Below are 16,444 nucleotides of genomic sequence, written 5' to 3' on the forward strand. Positions count from 1 at the left end.
GAGTATTTATGGTTTGTTTGAAAGGTGTTTTTGGGGTTGCTCTGTTTCTTCTTCGATGGATGTGTATATTGAGAGAGACAGAGAGAGAGAGAGAGAGGGTGTGACTAGCAGTCAAATTGCGTGTACTATTAAGCTGAGCAAAGCAGAGGATCCGAACTTGAGCAGAGCATAGCAAACCAGAGATGTGAAAGAGAGAGAGAGAGAATGAGAGGAGAAGTGGTGGCAAGTTGGAAGGCCATCTGGCATTTGCTTAGGTTTGGTGAGAGAGACACCTCGGCGTAGGACCCAACCGAAGGTTCGGTTGGGGAGAGAGAGAGAGTAGCAACCCACACGCGCCTTTGTGCAGAGCTCACTGGGGCCAGCTCAGAGGAGCTGACATTTTAGATTTTTAACCAAAGAGTTTTTCAGTATTTTGGTAAGCAATCGTGTTACGTAGCTCGAAAACGGGGAGCTCAAATGGCTCGATTTTTTTTTTTCCGCAGAAGAAGAACGAAGACCAGGAAGAAGAAGGAAGAAAGGAGGAGGAGGAGTAAGAGGAGGAAGGAGGGAGGAGGAGGAGGAGGAGGAGGACTGAAGGGGGCATAATATTCGGGGGAGGAGGAGGCGGAGGCGGAGCGACGACGGTCGGAGGCTAGGCTGGGCGACGATCGGCGAATCGGCGGTTGAGAGGGGCGATGATCGGTGGCTGGCTGGGGCGACGATCGTCTTCTCTCTCTCTCTCTTCCCCTCTGTTTCTCTCTTTCTCTCCCTCTCCCTCTGCTTCTCTCTTTCTCTCCCTCTGCTTCTCTCTGCGTCTTCTCCCTCGAGCCTTTCGGGGCAAAATGTTTCGAGCTACGAAACATTTTCCTTTGGTAAGATTTTGGATGGTAAGTTCTGAGATCTCTAAACCCAGCGGTCATGGCATTGTGGTAAGGCCTTGGGGTTTAAGCCCTAAAGTCAAAAGTTTAATTTTTTTGGGGGGCCAATCTCCTGGACGAAGTACTGTTGATTAGGAGGTTGGACCTCAAAGATGCCTAATCAGCTACTTGGAAGCACTGTTAGTTAGGAGGTTGGACCTCAAAGATGTCTAATCAGCTACTTGGTGTGGGTTTAATGTTCCCCGCTGTGCGAGTCCTGACTTAAACCGATATTAGATAATTGATTCTAAAATTAACAAAAGACATGCTTGAAAATTTACTTGTTAACCAAAAAAAAATACATTTTAGATTTTCACCATCTGTTGGAAGACTGATTTGACTTTTATACTATAATTTTATTTTTATAAAATTAAACAAAAATATAAAACATTAAAAAAAATTTAATAATTTAATTGGGATATATATGTATATATATATATATATATTATTCTCGTTCTGCAACATTCATCTGTGCATTTGAATTTTCCTTTGAAATATTGTCGAATTACGTTGCGTAAAATTATGAATATTGTGTAATTAAGGCCTATTTTAGTAAAGAAAAAAAATTAATTTATTAGCTTATTAGCTTATTTAAGTTACATTATTTTTCTATTTTTTATATATATATATTTTTAAAAAAAATTAAAAAGTTAACTTTTTTCTTCCTTACCAGAATAGACCTAAGCAATGTGCTTATTAAAATAAAATTATTATATAAAATTTTATAAGTATTAATAACTATTATGTGAAATTAAGTCAATATTATGAGTATTGTGTACTATGTTAAAATTTCATTATATAAAAAATAACTTTGTTATTTTTTATAAAGTGAGGGTATAATAATCTTTAGAAAAATGTTTGGTAGTTCGAATTTGTGTGATCTAAATGGCTCAAATATATCAAAACGACGCCATTTTGAGACATTTAAGCCATTCAGACTATGAAAATTTGAGTTATCAAGTATTGTTGTAATCTTTAATTATTCTATGTCCCACCTCTTTTATGGGAATGGTGAAATTTGTGAGCTCATGGACCATGAAATTACTAGGCCAAACACACAGCCTTGGTATTGATATATATATATATATATTTGACAAATGCATTTTAAAAAATAATAACAGATATGAACCTAATTTTTTTAAATATTTTAAACATGAGAAAAATATAGTAAAAAATTTAAAATTAAGAAAATAACAACTTCGTAAATTATAAAATTGGAGAAATGGTATTATTGTAAATTTAAGATAAACAAAATTTATTGCTCAAAATTAACAAATGTCAAAATTCGACAATAGCTATACTTCTTGTTAGATAGATGGTAATCATCGACTAATTAAAATAGAATTGAAATTACATAATAAGCCTTCGTTTGAGATATGAGTTAGCTTTTTGGCTATTTGATTTTTTGGTTATTTTAGTCTGGGGCTAAAAAGTCTCATTTGGGATGAGTTTTTTTGGTTTTTTTAACTTTTATAAGAGAAAAAATAAAATGATTATAGTTTGAATGTGACATTTTATCTTATTGACTTTTTAGTCGATTTTATCTTTTTGTGACTAAAATAACTCCAACCCAAACCAAACCTTCATGCCAAATAAATCCTAAGTCAAGTATAGTTAGTTAAGTGAAGTCTGAGATTAGACCCATTCCACTTGTTTTGATTAATTCTCTTCATGGATAAACTATTCAGTTTGTTTGGTTTTAGTTTTTTGAAAATTGAATTTTTTATTTTTCGTATTTTTTGTTTTTAATAAATTTTTTAAAATTTTAAACATTTTTTTTTTACTTTTTTAGATATACCTTACTTAGATATATCTAAATAGAATAATATTTGTGAAAAAATATTTTAAAAAATTAATAAATATACAAAAATACGAAAAATGTATAGAATTTTCATTTTTTAAAAAATATTTTTGGTATTTAGTGAATTTTTTAAAGATCTTTTTCACAAATATAATACTTTTTAAATGTATTTATTTTAAGTGTGTTTAAAAATTTTAAAAATTATGTAAAATATTTTAAAAATTCAGTGAAAACAAAAAAATACAAAAATGAAAGTAGCATGTAATGCTGAATTTGTTTAGTGTTTTTCCATTTTTTCCCTCAGTTTTCTTGGTAGCCAAATGGAATCTGAAACGAAATTCACCCATATTTGTAGGAAGTAACTAGATAATCGGCATGTAATGCTAGATTTTTAGTTTTTTTTCCCATATTTTAACTTAATTTTCTTGGTAAATTACAACCTCAAACACTAAATTTTATCATAAATTACACATCATGTTTGAAATTTATCATAAATTATAGCCACAAACACTACATTTTGAATAAACCTTAAAGCAACAATGTGAGAATTGGGGGAAACAGAGCAAGGGGGATAGAGAGAGAGAGAGCGAGAAAGAGCGAGACAGACACAGAGACAGAGAGAGACTGTACGTGAGAGAGCTCAAGAGAGAGAGAGACGCCTGCAATACGTGTACAAATCATTATATAGACACACACACACACATATATTAAACATCATCTTTCAAATTTTTAATAAATTAAAAGCACATACATTCAAATTTGAATAAACCCTAAACCAACAATGTCAGAAGAGGAACAAGCAGAGTACAAAAGAGAGAGAGAGACTGTGTGAGAGAGCTCAAGTGACAGAGAGAGAGAGACGCACGGACAAACCGTGAGTGACACCGATAGCGCGAGAGATACAGAGAGAGAGAAAGAGAGAGGTACCTACGATGTGCGACTATGACAGTGGTGAGTTGTGACGGTGGTGATTTGTGCGGGGAGCGGTGGCCGTTGTAATGTCAACCGTACGGTGGGCTACGGTGAAAGGGATGGTTTTTGTGAGGTTTGGTGAAGGACGGTATGTGTGTGTGTTACAAAGTGTGATGTTGTATAACAAAGAAAAGAGCGGACGCAGAAGGGTTGAAAATTGAACATTTAGCGACTAATTTCTGTATTAGTCGGCAAAGAAATAAATCTGCCGAGTAAATTTTTTTGTAGCCAAAAGATTAATGAACAGAGACGAAAATATTAGTCACCAAAAGTACTATTTGGCAACTAATTTTAATTTTAGTCGGGAAAAACCAATATTGCAGATTAATTTATTTTTTGGGGCCTAAAATTTGGACTAACAGTGATTGATCAAATTTTAAGTCGCTGAAAGTGGAATTTTTACCGATTAAATTTAAATTTAGTCGCCAATAAGTAATATTTACTGACTAAAATATTTTAGTAGCGATATCTTGAACCACCGTCGACAAATTTAAATTTTAATCGCCAAAAGGTGTACTTTTGGGGACTAAAATTTGTTTAATCGCCAAAAATGATCACCAAATTGTGTGATTTATTGTAGTGTAAATAAACTTTGAAATGGAAACTTCTTGTAGAATCATTTAGCTTTTCTTAGAATATATATAAATGTATGTATGTATGTATGCAAGAAATGTCCAAATGCACCACGAAATTATTGAAATTGTTGCATCAAACATCTTACCTTTCTTTTCCTTTTTGTCCTTTATTAATTTTTTTATTTTATTTTGCTTGTTTTAGTAAAGTTATTTATTGCGGAAACATGACTATGCTGCCACTAAACCTTAAAGTATGCCATTTTTATTTCGATATGTCCCATTTAGTTTATTTTCTTTCTTTTTTTATTTTTTTAACAAGGTTATTCCTTTTGTAATATATATCACGATCAAACTTGTCAGTCAACTATCTCATTAAAGTTAATATAGTCGGTTGAATTGCCATAATATTGCACCAAAAGGCTGGAATTTGAACCACATCGGTACCAAATTTGCCTAAATAACATTTGTATCGCTCTATTTTCAGTAAATCCCAACAAAGATAAGTAACTAAAAAAATAAAACATATATCTTGATGAAGATAACTGAATTAACGGTTTTCTTCTTCTTTTTTTTTTTCCCCTGTTAAATGTCAGAATTTCCAATATTGCAAGTTGCCCCTAATTCTGAACTCTTTCAGCATATTTGTGCATGATGGGTTTCTCCTTTTATTTCAATGATTAGAAAATTTAACCAAAATAAGCAGTCTGATATTGAGAATATATAGAAAGCAGCTTTGGTAAATAACTGAAAATATAAAAAGGAAATCAGATTCGTTTCGGAAGTGGGTTGGCTTTTTGATTTTTTTTTGGCTATTTTAGCCTAGGCTAAAAAACTTGGTTTAGGAAGGGCTTTTTAGATTTTTGGCTTTTTTGGTTTTTTTTTTTTTTATGAGAGAAGAGTGTAATGATTATGGATTGGATGCGATGTTTTGTTTGTTGTGGTTAAAATAGCCTATTTTGTCTTTTGTGGCTAAAATAGCCAAAAAAGCTCTTGCCAACGGAAGTATCCCAAATATTATTTATATATTAAAAATAAAAGGTTAAAATACAAATTTACCCTTGAAGTTTATGAAAAATACAATTAAATATTCTGAAAATTACATCTTACTCCTTAAGTTTCAAATTAATCGCATTACAATTTCTCTCACTCATCACCTCCAGTTAAAGTAACAAATTTTGATAATGTTAACATTAAAATCAAAATACCAATTTTAACCTTAATAATCCAAACCAAATTCCTCACCCTCATAACTCACTCAAATATGGTCGCAACCCTAAAAATAAGAAATACTGTGAAGCAATAAATAAAGAAAGATGAGAGATAGGGGAACAAAGCTCCCAACCCTCTATTTGTTTTGACATAAATATTTTTAGAAAATATTCTATTGCATTTTTTGGTGTTTGGTACGACAAAAAACAAGCATATTTTGGCAGAATATAACTTTCACTTTTAAAATATAGAAAATGCTTTTCGAACTAAACTTTTATCAATGCCACTACATTGCCATCACCACCATTACATCCACCACCACACAACCACCACCACCATCATCGCCATTGCCGTCACCACACCATCACCTCCACCCTATCACTATCACCATCACCACCATCACCACCACTGTCGCCGCCACCATCACCACTCCCAACACCTCCACATCTACCACCACCTTCTCCTCCACTCCGTCACCACCACTAATGTAACTATTAGTGCATTAATTTCGAAAATGTAACCAAACATAAAAACTTTTTCTATGGGAAACATTTTCTGAAAAAAAAAAATTCTGTGGAAAATATTTTTGATTGAAAAATGTTTTCCGTCAAAATAAAAGGAGCATAAAATAAAAGATTTGTTTTTAGAATTTTGTTTTTAACTTTTAGGTAATGCTAGATTAGAACATCCGAAAAATAGAAGAAAACTTTTATAGGAGAAAATTTGAAAAAAGAGAGAAAACTTTTATAGAACATCCGAAAAATAGAAGAAAACTTTCATCTCTCATTCTCATTCACTTTTTCTCTCACACTCATCTATTCAATTACAAAATTTTTTTTTATCAAATTATCCTAAATTCCAAAACTATTTTTAAAATATACAATCAAACAAATTTTAAAATTTTTTAAACTCTCTCCAAAAAAATTATTTCTTAAATAATATTTCAAAATACAAACCAAACAAAGTCATAATGACTTTTTTTTTATATACTAAAATCTCACTTTCCCAAACAATTCTTAAAAATGCATGAAAACAAAAAACAATGGCATAAATTTAATTTATTTAACTAAAGACAAAAAAAAAATTCGAAAAACAAAATATGATTTTATTTGACTTGGGGCCAATTTTAGAAACATGGTAAAAGTTATTTTTGACTTTTAATCTATTTTGAATTATATCATTTTTTTTATTTTGTTACATAATTTTTAAAAAACTTTCTTTGAAAAAAAACCTTTGTCAACGAGATCAATCCAAGAAAAAGTCAAGTCGTTTTCAAGAAAGGGAAAAGAAATCCCATAAAAATGGTTACAACTACAACTATTTTCCATTCCATATGCACAGCACACTATGAATCAAAACCCAAACCCACGCGCGATTTAAGTACATGCCCAAGTACAACCCAAGCCTCGCACCGAATCTGATCCGTCGGCAGAAATCTTCTAGTATGGAGAGTTGGACGGCTGAGATATGTAGACCCTACCACTTTGAATTCAAAAACAGCACAAAGTTACTAACGTTATAATTTCGTAGCCTCAGCTTCGGCTCCGAACCTAAAGCTACACAATCAAATCAAATAAAAAAAATAAAAAATTGCCAAAACCAATAAAAAACATATCTAACTTCAACTGAAAGAGAATCGACTCATATAGCAAGTACATCAACACTCTGAGATTCACACAATCTCTCTCTTATTGATTGTCTTGTATCAACTGAAAAAGAATCGACTCATATAGCAAGTACATCAACACTCTGAGATTCACACAATCTCTCTCTCTCTAAGAACAGTAAAGATTTGCAGGAAAGAGAAGTATGTTCTTGAATTATTATTCTGTTTCTCTCTCTAAATCTATACCATATATATGTGTGTAATGTGTATAAATTGATGCATTGACGTGTTTGTATATGTTAGGGTTTCTAATATTCTGTTTCTTGATCGAATTACAGAGTAAAATTGGGGGCATTAATGGAGGATACAATAAGAAGCGGGAGGCATGACTCGAAGTTGGCTTCAAGAAAAGCCGAAGAAGCAGGTTCTCATTCGACTTTTTTCTTTTCTCTTACTGTTTGGTTGCTGAGAAAATGTAGGAAGAAAGTAATGTGCATTTTGAATCTTGACGCTTTCTCATTACTCAGAGCAAATATGAAGTTTCTTGGCTACCAAATAGAACTCATTTATGTTGTCCTGTTCGAGAATTCATTCGATTGATTTGTGTTTAATTCTTCAGCTTGGAGGCGTTTCGAAGCAACTCAGTGGCTAGATAGCTTAGTTGGACCACTAGGCATATCAACTCAACCATCAGAGAGAGAGTTCATTTCTTGCTTGGGAAATGGTTTGGTCCTCTGCAATGCCATTAACAAGATCCAACCAGGATCAATCCCAAAGGTAATCATATTACCATTTCATATATATTGATAACTCAGTATCTGGCCCATTGGACCAACTAATCCGGGAACCAATCCCACCGTTCACTTGCGGGGTCTCAATTAAGGAATGGGCAAAAGCCCTGTTTGGACTAGCCCCAATAAATTGTTTGCAAAAGTTTTGAACTTTAGGTGTGTGTGTATACAAAATTACTTAATTAAGGACATGAATTCAAATGGAATCAATTGGAGAAAATGCCCATTTGTACCTATATGTATTTTTGTCTCTGATTTTGGTTAAATTTCAATTTTTCTGATTATTGTTGTTTGGGAATTATTGTAAGGTCGTGGAGAGTAACGCACCCTCACAATTCCTGACATGGGATTCTCAACCATTGCCCGCTTATCAGTACTTTGAAAATGTTCGAAACTTTTTGGTAGCAGTTGAAGAATTGAAGCTACCTACATTTGAAGCATCTGATCTTGAAAGAGTAAATTAAGAACCCTGTTGTTAATTTCTATTATGCACAAATAGCTTAATGTGTTTGTGCATGTATACAATCCTTAAATTGAGTTTTCTTTCATTTAATATCTTTAGGATAACTTGGAAGTTGGGTCATCGGCGAAGGTGGTTGATTGCATTCTAGCTCTGAGAGGATACCATGACTGGAAGCAATTGAGTGGAGGAAATGGATTCTTTAAGCCCCCGAGATCTCCTCTGCTTATGCATTCTGCAAATAGGGTTCACTCACGAGCTTCGGAAGCAATCTTCTCAGACACTTGCCAACAATTAGACATGTCCAAAGCCTGTGGCGACATTCCACTCACCGAGAGTGGAGTTCAAAAACTTGAAGGTTTTAAGGATTTTTCTTTCCTATGTTTCAGTACATATGCATACTTGCACAAGGCATTTGTCACACATATATAGGAAATATTTAAGTATTACTCCAAATGATGATTACTAAATTTAATGGAGTTTGTTATGCATAATCAATTAAGGAAAGGTGGTAAGGAATTGTCTTACATAGCTGAATTCATAATATTCTAAGTACATTAAATATTTGTCTCAAATAGTGACTTAAATATTTCGGCAAGAATTATAATTAATTCTATGTTTGTTGATTGAAACTCCTAAGTTTGAAACAATAAACCATAATTTGATGAGTCTGTCTTAGTCTGATACTGGTATAATATTTTTTTTGCTATAGTTTATAAACTAATTTATATGGATAAGTTTTATCATAGGAATAATAGGAAATTATTATTTTATTTAATGAAGTCATATTTGAAGTTGTCACTTGCACATGTAGCAGCCTGCAGACGTACATATACCTTTCTGGTTTGGATTATTATTATATTTATTTTTAGACTTACTTTTTTTCATCCATTTGATTTGTAGATTTGATTGCCAAGGCCATTGTTGAATGTATGATTGACAAAAAGGAAAACATAGATAATAATCTTATTGCTTCCTTTCGTAGTGGCAATCTGGTAATTGTTAATCCTATTGATACGCAAACTTTCCTTTCATTTCACATTAAACAAATTGAACAATAGCTAGAGCTGAAGTAGTTATTTTACAGGATCCGGGCAAGTTATTCGGCAACATCATGTCTACTTGTTTGGAGGAACAACTCCAAAACAAGTTCCCTGAGGTGAGTAAGCTTAAAGTACCTTTGTAGTACATTATGATCATCACTTAGCTTGGTGGTCTCACTTTCTTTCTTGTTTATGTGTCTCTAAAGTATTAATGAGTTACATTAACATCCTTTTGCCCAAATACAGTTGAAATCGATCTTCAAAGATCTCCTTGGAGGAGGTAGCTCACTTGCTCATCCAATATCACCACCACCTCTAGAGCCTCTAGAGAATTTATCTATTAGAAATCCGAAGGTATGTTTTATATTTTAATCATATTAAGTATGTCTTCTATAAGGTAGGTACCATTTTAACTCTAAAATAATGAATTTGATTAACAGATTTCAAAACCTCACTATGTTTTTCAAAGTCTGATCTTGTTTAGAGCACTATCTTTCTTAAAATAATGAGTGCAAAAGCACCTTTTAAGCTTCACTTTATCAATATAACTGAAGTATATCAACATTAAACCTCAGAAAAGGCACATATAGAGTTTAATGAATTGATGGAATGTAGGGATCTCTCTCTCTCTCTCTCTCTCTCTATATATATATATATATCATGCATGCACATAAACACAAACAAACAAATATATCTGTTTTGTGAATAATATGTTTTGTGTCATGAATACATTCTTTCTTACAGTGTTGCAGAGCTTGCTTGAAAAAGGGTAGCTGCAACCACTGGTATCTATTTCAAGTGCAAGAAAAAGAACTATCAGTAAGCTTTCTGTGAACCCATCTATGTCATATGTGTGTACAACTTATTGAATATTGATTTTGTTAGACAATCAATACACCAGTCCTTTTTTCTTCCACTACAGTGTGCGTTTTGTTTCAGTTGCCATTCAGTATTTCTTCTGTCTTCCTGTACATGATAAGTACATGATTCAAAAGTTACATCAAATGAGCAAATTAATCAACTAAATTCTATTTACGAACACCATACAATACTTGAGGAAAAAGGAGAATGCTTGATGATGTCCCTTTTTAATGTTCTTGACTTTACATTGCCAATTTCATTTATTTTGGTGACACGTGTCTGGGTAAGAATGTCTTCCTGAATTTTCTGTGTTTGACATGCAGAATCTCAAGGAATTGCTGTCCAGAACAAAGAGGGAATTCAAAGACTTACAATCTCAATTGCAAAGCGATTTGAAACATTTGGGTAAGTCAGCTATTTAAGAAATTTTCAGCAATATCATCCCCAGAAATCAATTAATCAATCTCTATTCTACTATTAAAAGAAAGGTCAATCAAAAGCTTGTTTTGTGGGATTTGATAAGCATATGCATCCTAGTATGTTTTGCAAGTTCATAAATGCTAACTAGTTTTAATTTTGCACGAGTTCAGGGAGTCAGGTACAGGAGATGTCTACTGCTGCTCTTGGGTATCACAAGGTTGTGAAAGAGAACAGGAACCTATACAACATGGTTCAGGATTTAAAAGGTTGGTTAATTTCTGAATAACAACCATTTACTGTTTTGATGAAATTATCAGTCTTGCTTATTTTGTTTCTTTAAAAGATTAACTACAAAGCACATAACCAAGTGTGTTTACTCTATCATGGTTGAAAATTTTCTTCAGGGAATATTCGAGTTTATTGCAGAATTAGACCTGCCTTCAGTGCCAAAGCAAGAAATGTGATAGATTTTATTGGAGAAGATGGGTCATTAGTGGTTGTTGACCCATTGAAAACCCAAAAAGATGGGAGGAAAGTTTTTCAATTCAATCATGTGTTTAGACAAACTGCTACTCAAGGTAATACACAGATTCTTCTGTTTTACAAATTTTGTGAATTATCTTCACTTGGCATAATAATCATTCCCGCCCCCCCCAACACACACACAGATGAGATATTTAAGGACACTCAACCAGTAATTAGGTCTGTAATGGATGGATACAATGTATGCATTTTTGCTTATGGTCAAACTGGATCTGGAAAAACACATACTATGGTAAGGTTCTTTTCTGATTTGGCTTCAGATGCAAGTAATTTTTTTTTTCCCCGCTTTTCCTGCATGATTTACTGTTGATTGTCAAATATATGGTCTCTGTTTATTTATTTTATTTTCAAACCAAGATTTTCTCACTGCATATGTCTTCCTCTGTGACAGTGTGGATCAACTAGGGACCAGGGAATCAATTATCTAGCTCTCAGTGATCTCTTTCGGCTGTCTAATACAAGGAAGAACATCATGAAATATGATATTCATGTCCAAATGGTTGAGATATATAACGAGCAAGTACGAGATCTTCTTGCCGAAGATTCTAAAAACACAAAATATCCTTTTGCAGTTGCATTTCTGCCACTTGGCACATAAATTTTCTGCCTCTTGGCAGTTAAATTGCTTTCTTTGTTTGAAAGCTGTACTTTTTGTTCCACTTTAATTATTCATTTGCCAAATTTTTGTATTCTTGACTATCAGCAAATTAGAAATTCGAAGCTGTACTAGTGAAAATGGCTTGAGTATTCCTGATGCTTCCATGCATTATGTGGAATCCACCAATGATGTTCTTAGCCTGATGAAACGAGGTGATCTCAATCGTGTTGTCAGTTCCACTGCCATCAACAACCAAAGTAGTCGTTCCCACAGGTCCAACATTTATTTTATTTTTTTCATCTGTTAAATTTGATGAAAAAGTCGATTTACATTAATTGTTTATTTTGCAGTGTCTTGACAGTACATGTGCACGGTAAAGATGTATCTGGAAGTATTCTTCGCAGTTGCCTCCATTTGGTGGACCTTGCAGGAAGTGAACGGGTTGAAAAGTCAGAAGTTAACGGTGATGGCCTCAAGGAGGCACAATACATAAATAAATCTCTTTCCTGTTTGGGAGATGTGATCTCGGCCTTGGCTCAGAAGAGTTCTCACATTCCTTACCGAAACAGCAAGCTTACGCTACTCCTGCAGAATGCATTAGGTTGTAATATGCAATATAAATGTACCCGTCTTTCAAAGCTCTTCATTTAATTAACTTATTATTGCAAATTTTTGCCAAAATCACCTATTCTAAATGTGACGGGTCACTTCTGCTTGTGGAGTTTAGGCCTTCTCTGTATGAAATTTATGCATGTTGTATACTGACAGTTTTAATACCGTACAGGAGGACACGCGAAAACATTGATGTTCGCTCATGTGAGTCCTGAAGCAGATTCTTTTGGGGAGACAATCAGTACTTTGAAGTTTGCTCAGAGGGTCTCGACAGTTGAACTTGGTGTATCTCATATGAACAAAGAGAGCAGTGAGGTTATGGAACTCAAGCAACAGGTAAATGCATCTTCTTACATCACTATTGCACGGCATGTTCACACGTTGCATATCTTTTAGGCCATTTCTTAACAGCTTAAGCTTTTGGGACTGTGGTAATCTACCATTGCATCAAAGCTTAGGTTGGGGAGGTTTTGGGTTCTAGTTTCTCCGTTTGCATTTGGTTTCGGTTTGCATTATTTTTTCTCTGTATGTATGAATATTTGCATCTCCATGTGCAAGACGGGACTGCACATGAGGGAGGGTGTTGGAGAGCTTGATATACGTTGTTGAGCCCATTTTTTAAAATCTTAAGATTTTGGGACTGGTGTCGATCTAACATGAACTTTTTACACGTTGTAGATTGAGAGCCTCAAGAAGGCATTGGCTAACAAGGAAGCACGGACTGCTCAACCTACTAAACCAAAGGAGCCAAGATCACCATTTGAGAAACCACCGCATGCAATGACTGAACGTACTCCTCCACGCTCCCAAAGGTTGAGCATTGAAAATTCCAACAAAACGGAAATGAAGAGAGCAATCAATTCTGTTGACAAAAGGGGACCTAAAAGCCCTTCTATGCCAACTCGCTCACGGAGATTAAGTTTAGAAGGTTCAAGAACTGTTCCCAAGGATCCAGTGCAGATCAAACTATCTGAAACTGTGAGCAATCTCCTACCATCCGAAGCAGTGTTGGTACAGAAATATACCCAATTTCAAGATCCTGAAGCAGCCACAAAGCCATATGGACATGTCAGTAATGGTGAATCCATGATCGACATATATCGTCCAAGGGCTCCTCAGAGTCCAACTCTTCAACCCAAGACACCTGAGCCACCAAAACTTGTTAGAAATGAGGTTCATATCATGATGCACGGTGAGTCTAACTTTTCTACGGAGCCTCGAACCCCTGGCTTGACTAGTAATGCAAATGGAAAAGCATCTCACATAAGGAAATCGCTTCGGACAATTGGGAAGCTGATTAACGGCTCTGGGAAAAGGTAGTTAAAACCATGAATTGGTATTATCCTTGGCTCCCTTTGTCTGTTATTTTAGTGCATAACTTGTTAAATGGTGAAATTGGGAGGTGCTTAAGGTAGTGTTTGGATCTTGGATTTGGAAAAAGGATTTGTGGTTGAGGGGGAAAAGTGAATGAAAAATAAGCTAGATTTTTGTCACTGTCACTTTTCCCTTCTCTTTTCCTTTCCCTCCCCGAATCATAGTACCAAACATGGTCTAAAGTTCCAAGTTTAGACCGCTCTCTGAAAATCTCAATGCTAAAAATTGCAGGAATCAACAAAAAAAAGTTGAAGCATCCCCAGTAAATGGCATGCGCAAGATTCATGATGCAAGGTCACCAGTTTCGTCTAATGCATCCCCACTGACGGGTGTCGTTCAAACATCAGACAGGAGATCTTCTCTTGGAGGTAAATCAACGAACTCTTGTAAGTTAAACTAGCAGAACCCTCATTGGCATACCTTTTTGCTTTGTGGTCTACAACGGGGTATATGATGATTCCATATTATCAATTGCTTATATTTGTGTGAAGGTGCAAATGAAACTAGAAATTCGAAGACACCGCCTCCGGTCCACATATCGGCCAAGGCAACGAATCAGTGGATGTAGATCATTTAGCAATAAGCGGCAGAGGATAATAGTGGTGTGGTGCTTCGGCTCAAAGCATACTCAATGCTAAGATTTGATTTAGGACACTTTTTAATTCAGAGTAGCCATGACTTCTGTTTACAACAAACCATTTGTTGACATTTTGCCAGATTAATAATTCATTCATATGATTTCAGCTTCTTCTTTTTCTTTTCTCCATTTTTCTTCTTTTTTTTTTTTCCCCCCGGGGCCAAGGTTGAACTGCATTTGGCACCTTATTGAAGTTCATATTGCCTTTTGGAATGACACGTTTCAATTCTTGCCAACAAAATGTGGTTGGTTTGAGGAAAGGAAAATTTTGGCTATGTTTGGAAGAGCTTTAGAATTGCTTTAGAATTGTGATTCCAGCTCTTAATTTGTATATAGTATTTGGTTGTGATTTTCAAAAATTAATTCTACACTTACTTTTGAAAACTCGGTCGAAAGTAGGAAAATTTGAGCTAACCAGTTGTCCCACCTATCATCCGGCCGATTGACCAGAACAGCACAATATATATATATATATATATTGCAATTGACACGTGTTAATTTTTTTATATTTAATAAAAAATATTTTTTGAATTTTTAAAATTTTTTTATGAGTTTTAATAGAATTTTGAATTGTGTGTTTGATTATGAGTTGAAGTTTTTGTATCAAAAATTTCTCACTCAATTTAAAATTCTTTTCAAAACTTATTCACCAAACAAATTTTTCACACTCAAATTATAAATCTAAAACTTACAGACTCAAAATATAACTTATTCACCGATCGTCCGGCCGGTTGACCGGAACAATACAATATATATATATATATTGGAATTGGCACATGTTAATTTTTCTATATTTAATGAAAAATATTTTCTGAATTTTTAAAAAAAATTTACGAGTTTTAATAGAAAAAGTTGTGTGTTTGATTATGAGTTGAAGTTTTTGTATCAAATATCATATGTCACATCAAAAATTCTCTACCCAATTTAAAACTCTTTTCAAAACTTATTCATCAAACAAATTTTTCATACTCAAATTATAATTTTAAAACTCACAAACTCAAAATACAACTTTATTCTCAAATCATATTTAGAAAACACTACTAAACGTAACCTTTTATTCTCTTCTCACTTTCTTCTCGCTGGTGTAAGTGAGGAGAGAAGAAAAGATGTTGAAATGAAATGAAAAAAAAAATTCTCTCCTCTCCTTTCTTTTAACCAAAGAAGAAATGATTTTCCTTTCCAAAAATACTCAACCCTCATCTAGAAATGAGGAAAAAACTATGCAAACAAACCTTCGCTTGAAAAATTTTCAGCTGGTTTGTTCAAAAAATACACTTTGTAGGGGCAATGTGGGAGGGGGGAGGATTTGGGTTCTGGTCTTTTTTCCCCCCTAATTCAGCAAATTTCATATTTTTGTATATATTTTTCTAATTTTCATGTCCTTTTACAATTATTTTTTATACCCCTTGTAAATTTATTTATTTTTTTCCAATATTTTCCCCCTCAAAACACGTCTCAAAATCCAAAAGACAATGGGTCCACCAAGAACAATTCACATTGGCCTTTTTTGAGTTAAAATTTAAAGACAAAAAATAGTATTTAATACAATGGAACTTGAAGAAGGTCAAAGGATAAAATGATAGGACATTCACAAAGTATATACCCAACACATATCAGTACAATGTCCTTCCTGGGCCCCTAGGACTTTGCCATGCTCAGTTACAATATACTTTACAATTGAAACTTTATTTTAGTGGAAGCCAAACAGTCCCAACGGTCATCCAATTGGTGTTCAATATGAGAAAAAAACCAAATCTAATTAAGTGCTGAAAATTTTCCAGGCAAAAATAGTTTTGGACACTTTCACATCAATGGAACAGCTCCAAATTATGTTCACCTTGGAATGTTTTTGATTGAACCACTTTGTACCAATAATTTTACATACACAAAATCCAACTACAAAAATGTAAGTAGAGCAATGTGAGTGAAGCAGCTTCTTCAGTGATGAGCTTACCATTTGATTTTTATGTTCGCCGTTATTATTTGTGATTGATTCTATAATCAATATATGACATGGATTAAAGTAGATAAGGAAAGAGGTAGAAA

The 16,444-nt window shown here is 33.9% G+C and overlaps 1 protein-coding gene across 2 annotated transcripts; it reads left to right on the forward strand.

The window, feature by feature from the left end:
* Positions 1–7,096: 7,096 nt before the first annotated feature.
* On the forward strand, positions 7,097–14,693 carry LOC114274366 (kinesin-like protein KIN-14L). Of its 2 annotated transcripts, none has more exons than XM_082890864.1 (20): positions 7,097–7,260; positions 7,398–7,483; positions 7,679–7,836; positions 8,159–8,305; positions 8,413–8,668; positions 9,214–9,305; positions 9,398–9,469; positions 9,600–9,707; positions 10,098–10,172; positions 10,538–10,619; positions 10,805–10,900; positions 11,039–11,212; positions 11,303–11,409; positions 11,569–11,733; positions 11,882–12,048; positions 12,126–12,376; positions 12,560–12,723; positions 13,066–13,703; positions 13,993–14,129; positions 14,253–14,693. In XM_082890864.1, exons 2-20 carry the CDS (start codon positions 7,417–7,419, stop codon positions 14,327–14,329), a joined length of 3,033 nt encoding a protein of 1,010 aa, XP_082746990.1. In that variant the 5' UTR covers positions 7,097–7,260; positions 7,398–7,416; the 3' UTR covers positions 14,330–14,693. The 2 variants fall into 2 exon arrangements, with proteins under 2 accessions (XP_082746990.1, XP_082746989.1); XM_082890863.1 differs by having other exon boundaries at positions 13,993–14,147; positions 14,253–14,508.
* The last annotated feature ends 1,751 nt before the right edge of the window (positions 14,694–16,444 follow it).

This window comes from Camellia sinensis, chromosome 10, assembly GCF_055761805.1.
Source record: "Camellia sinensis isolate YWXY chromosome 10, ASM5576180v1, whole genome shotgun sequence".
Classification (NCBI taxonomy): Eukaryota; Viridiplantae; Streptophyta; class Magnoliopsida; order Ericales; family Theaceae; genus Camellia; species Camellia sinensis.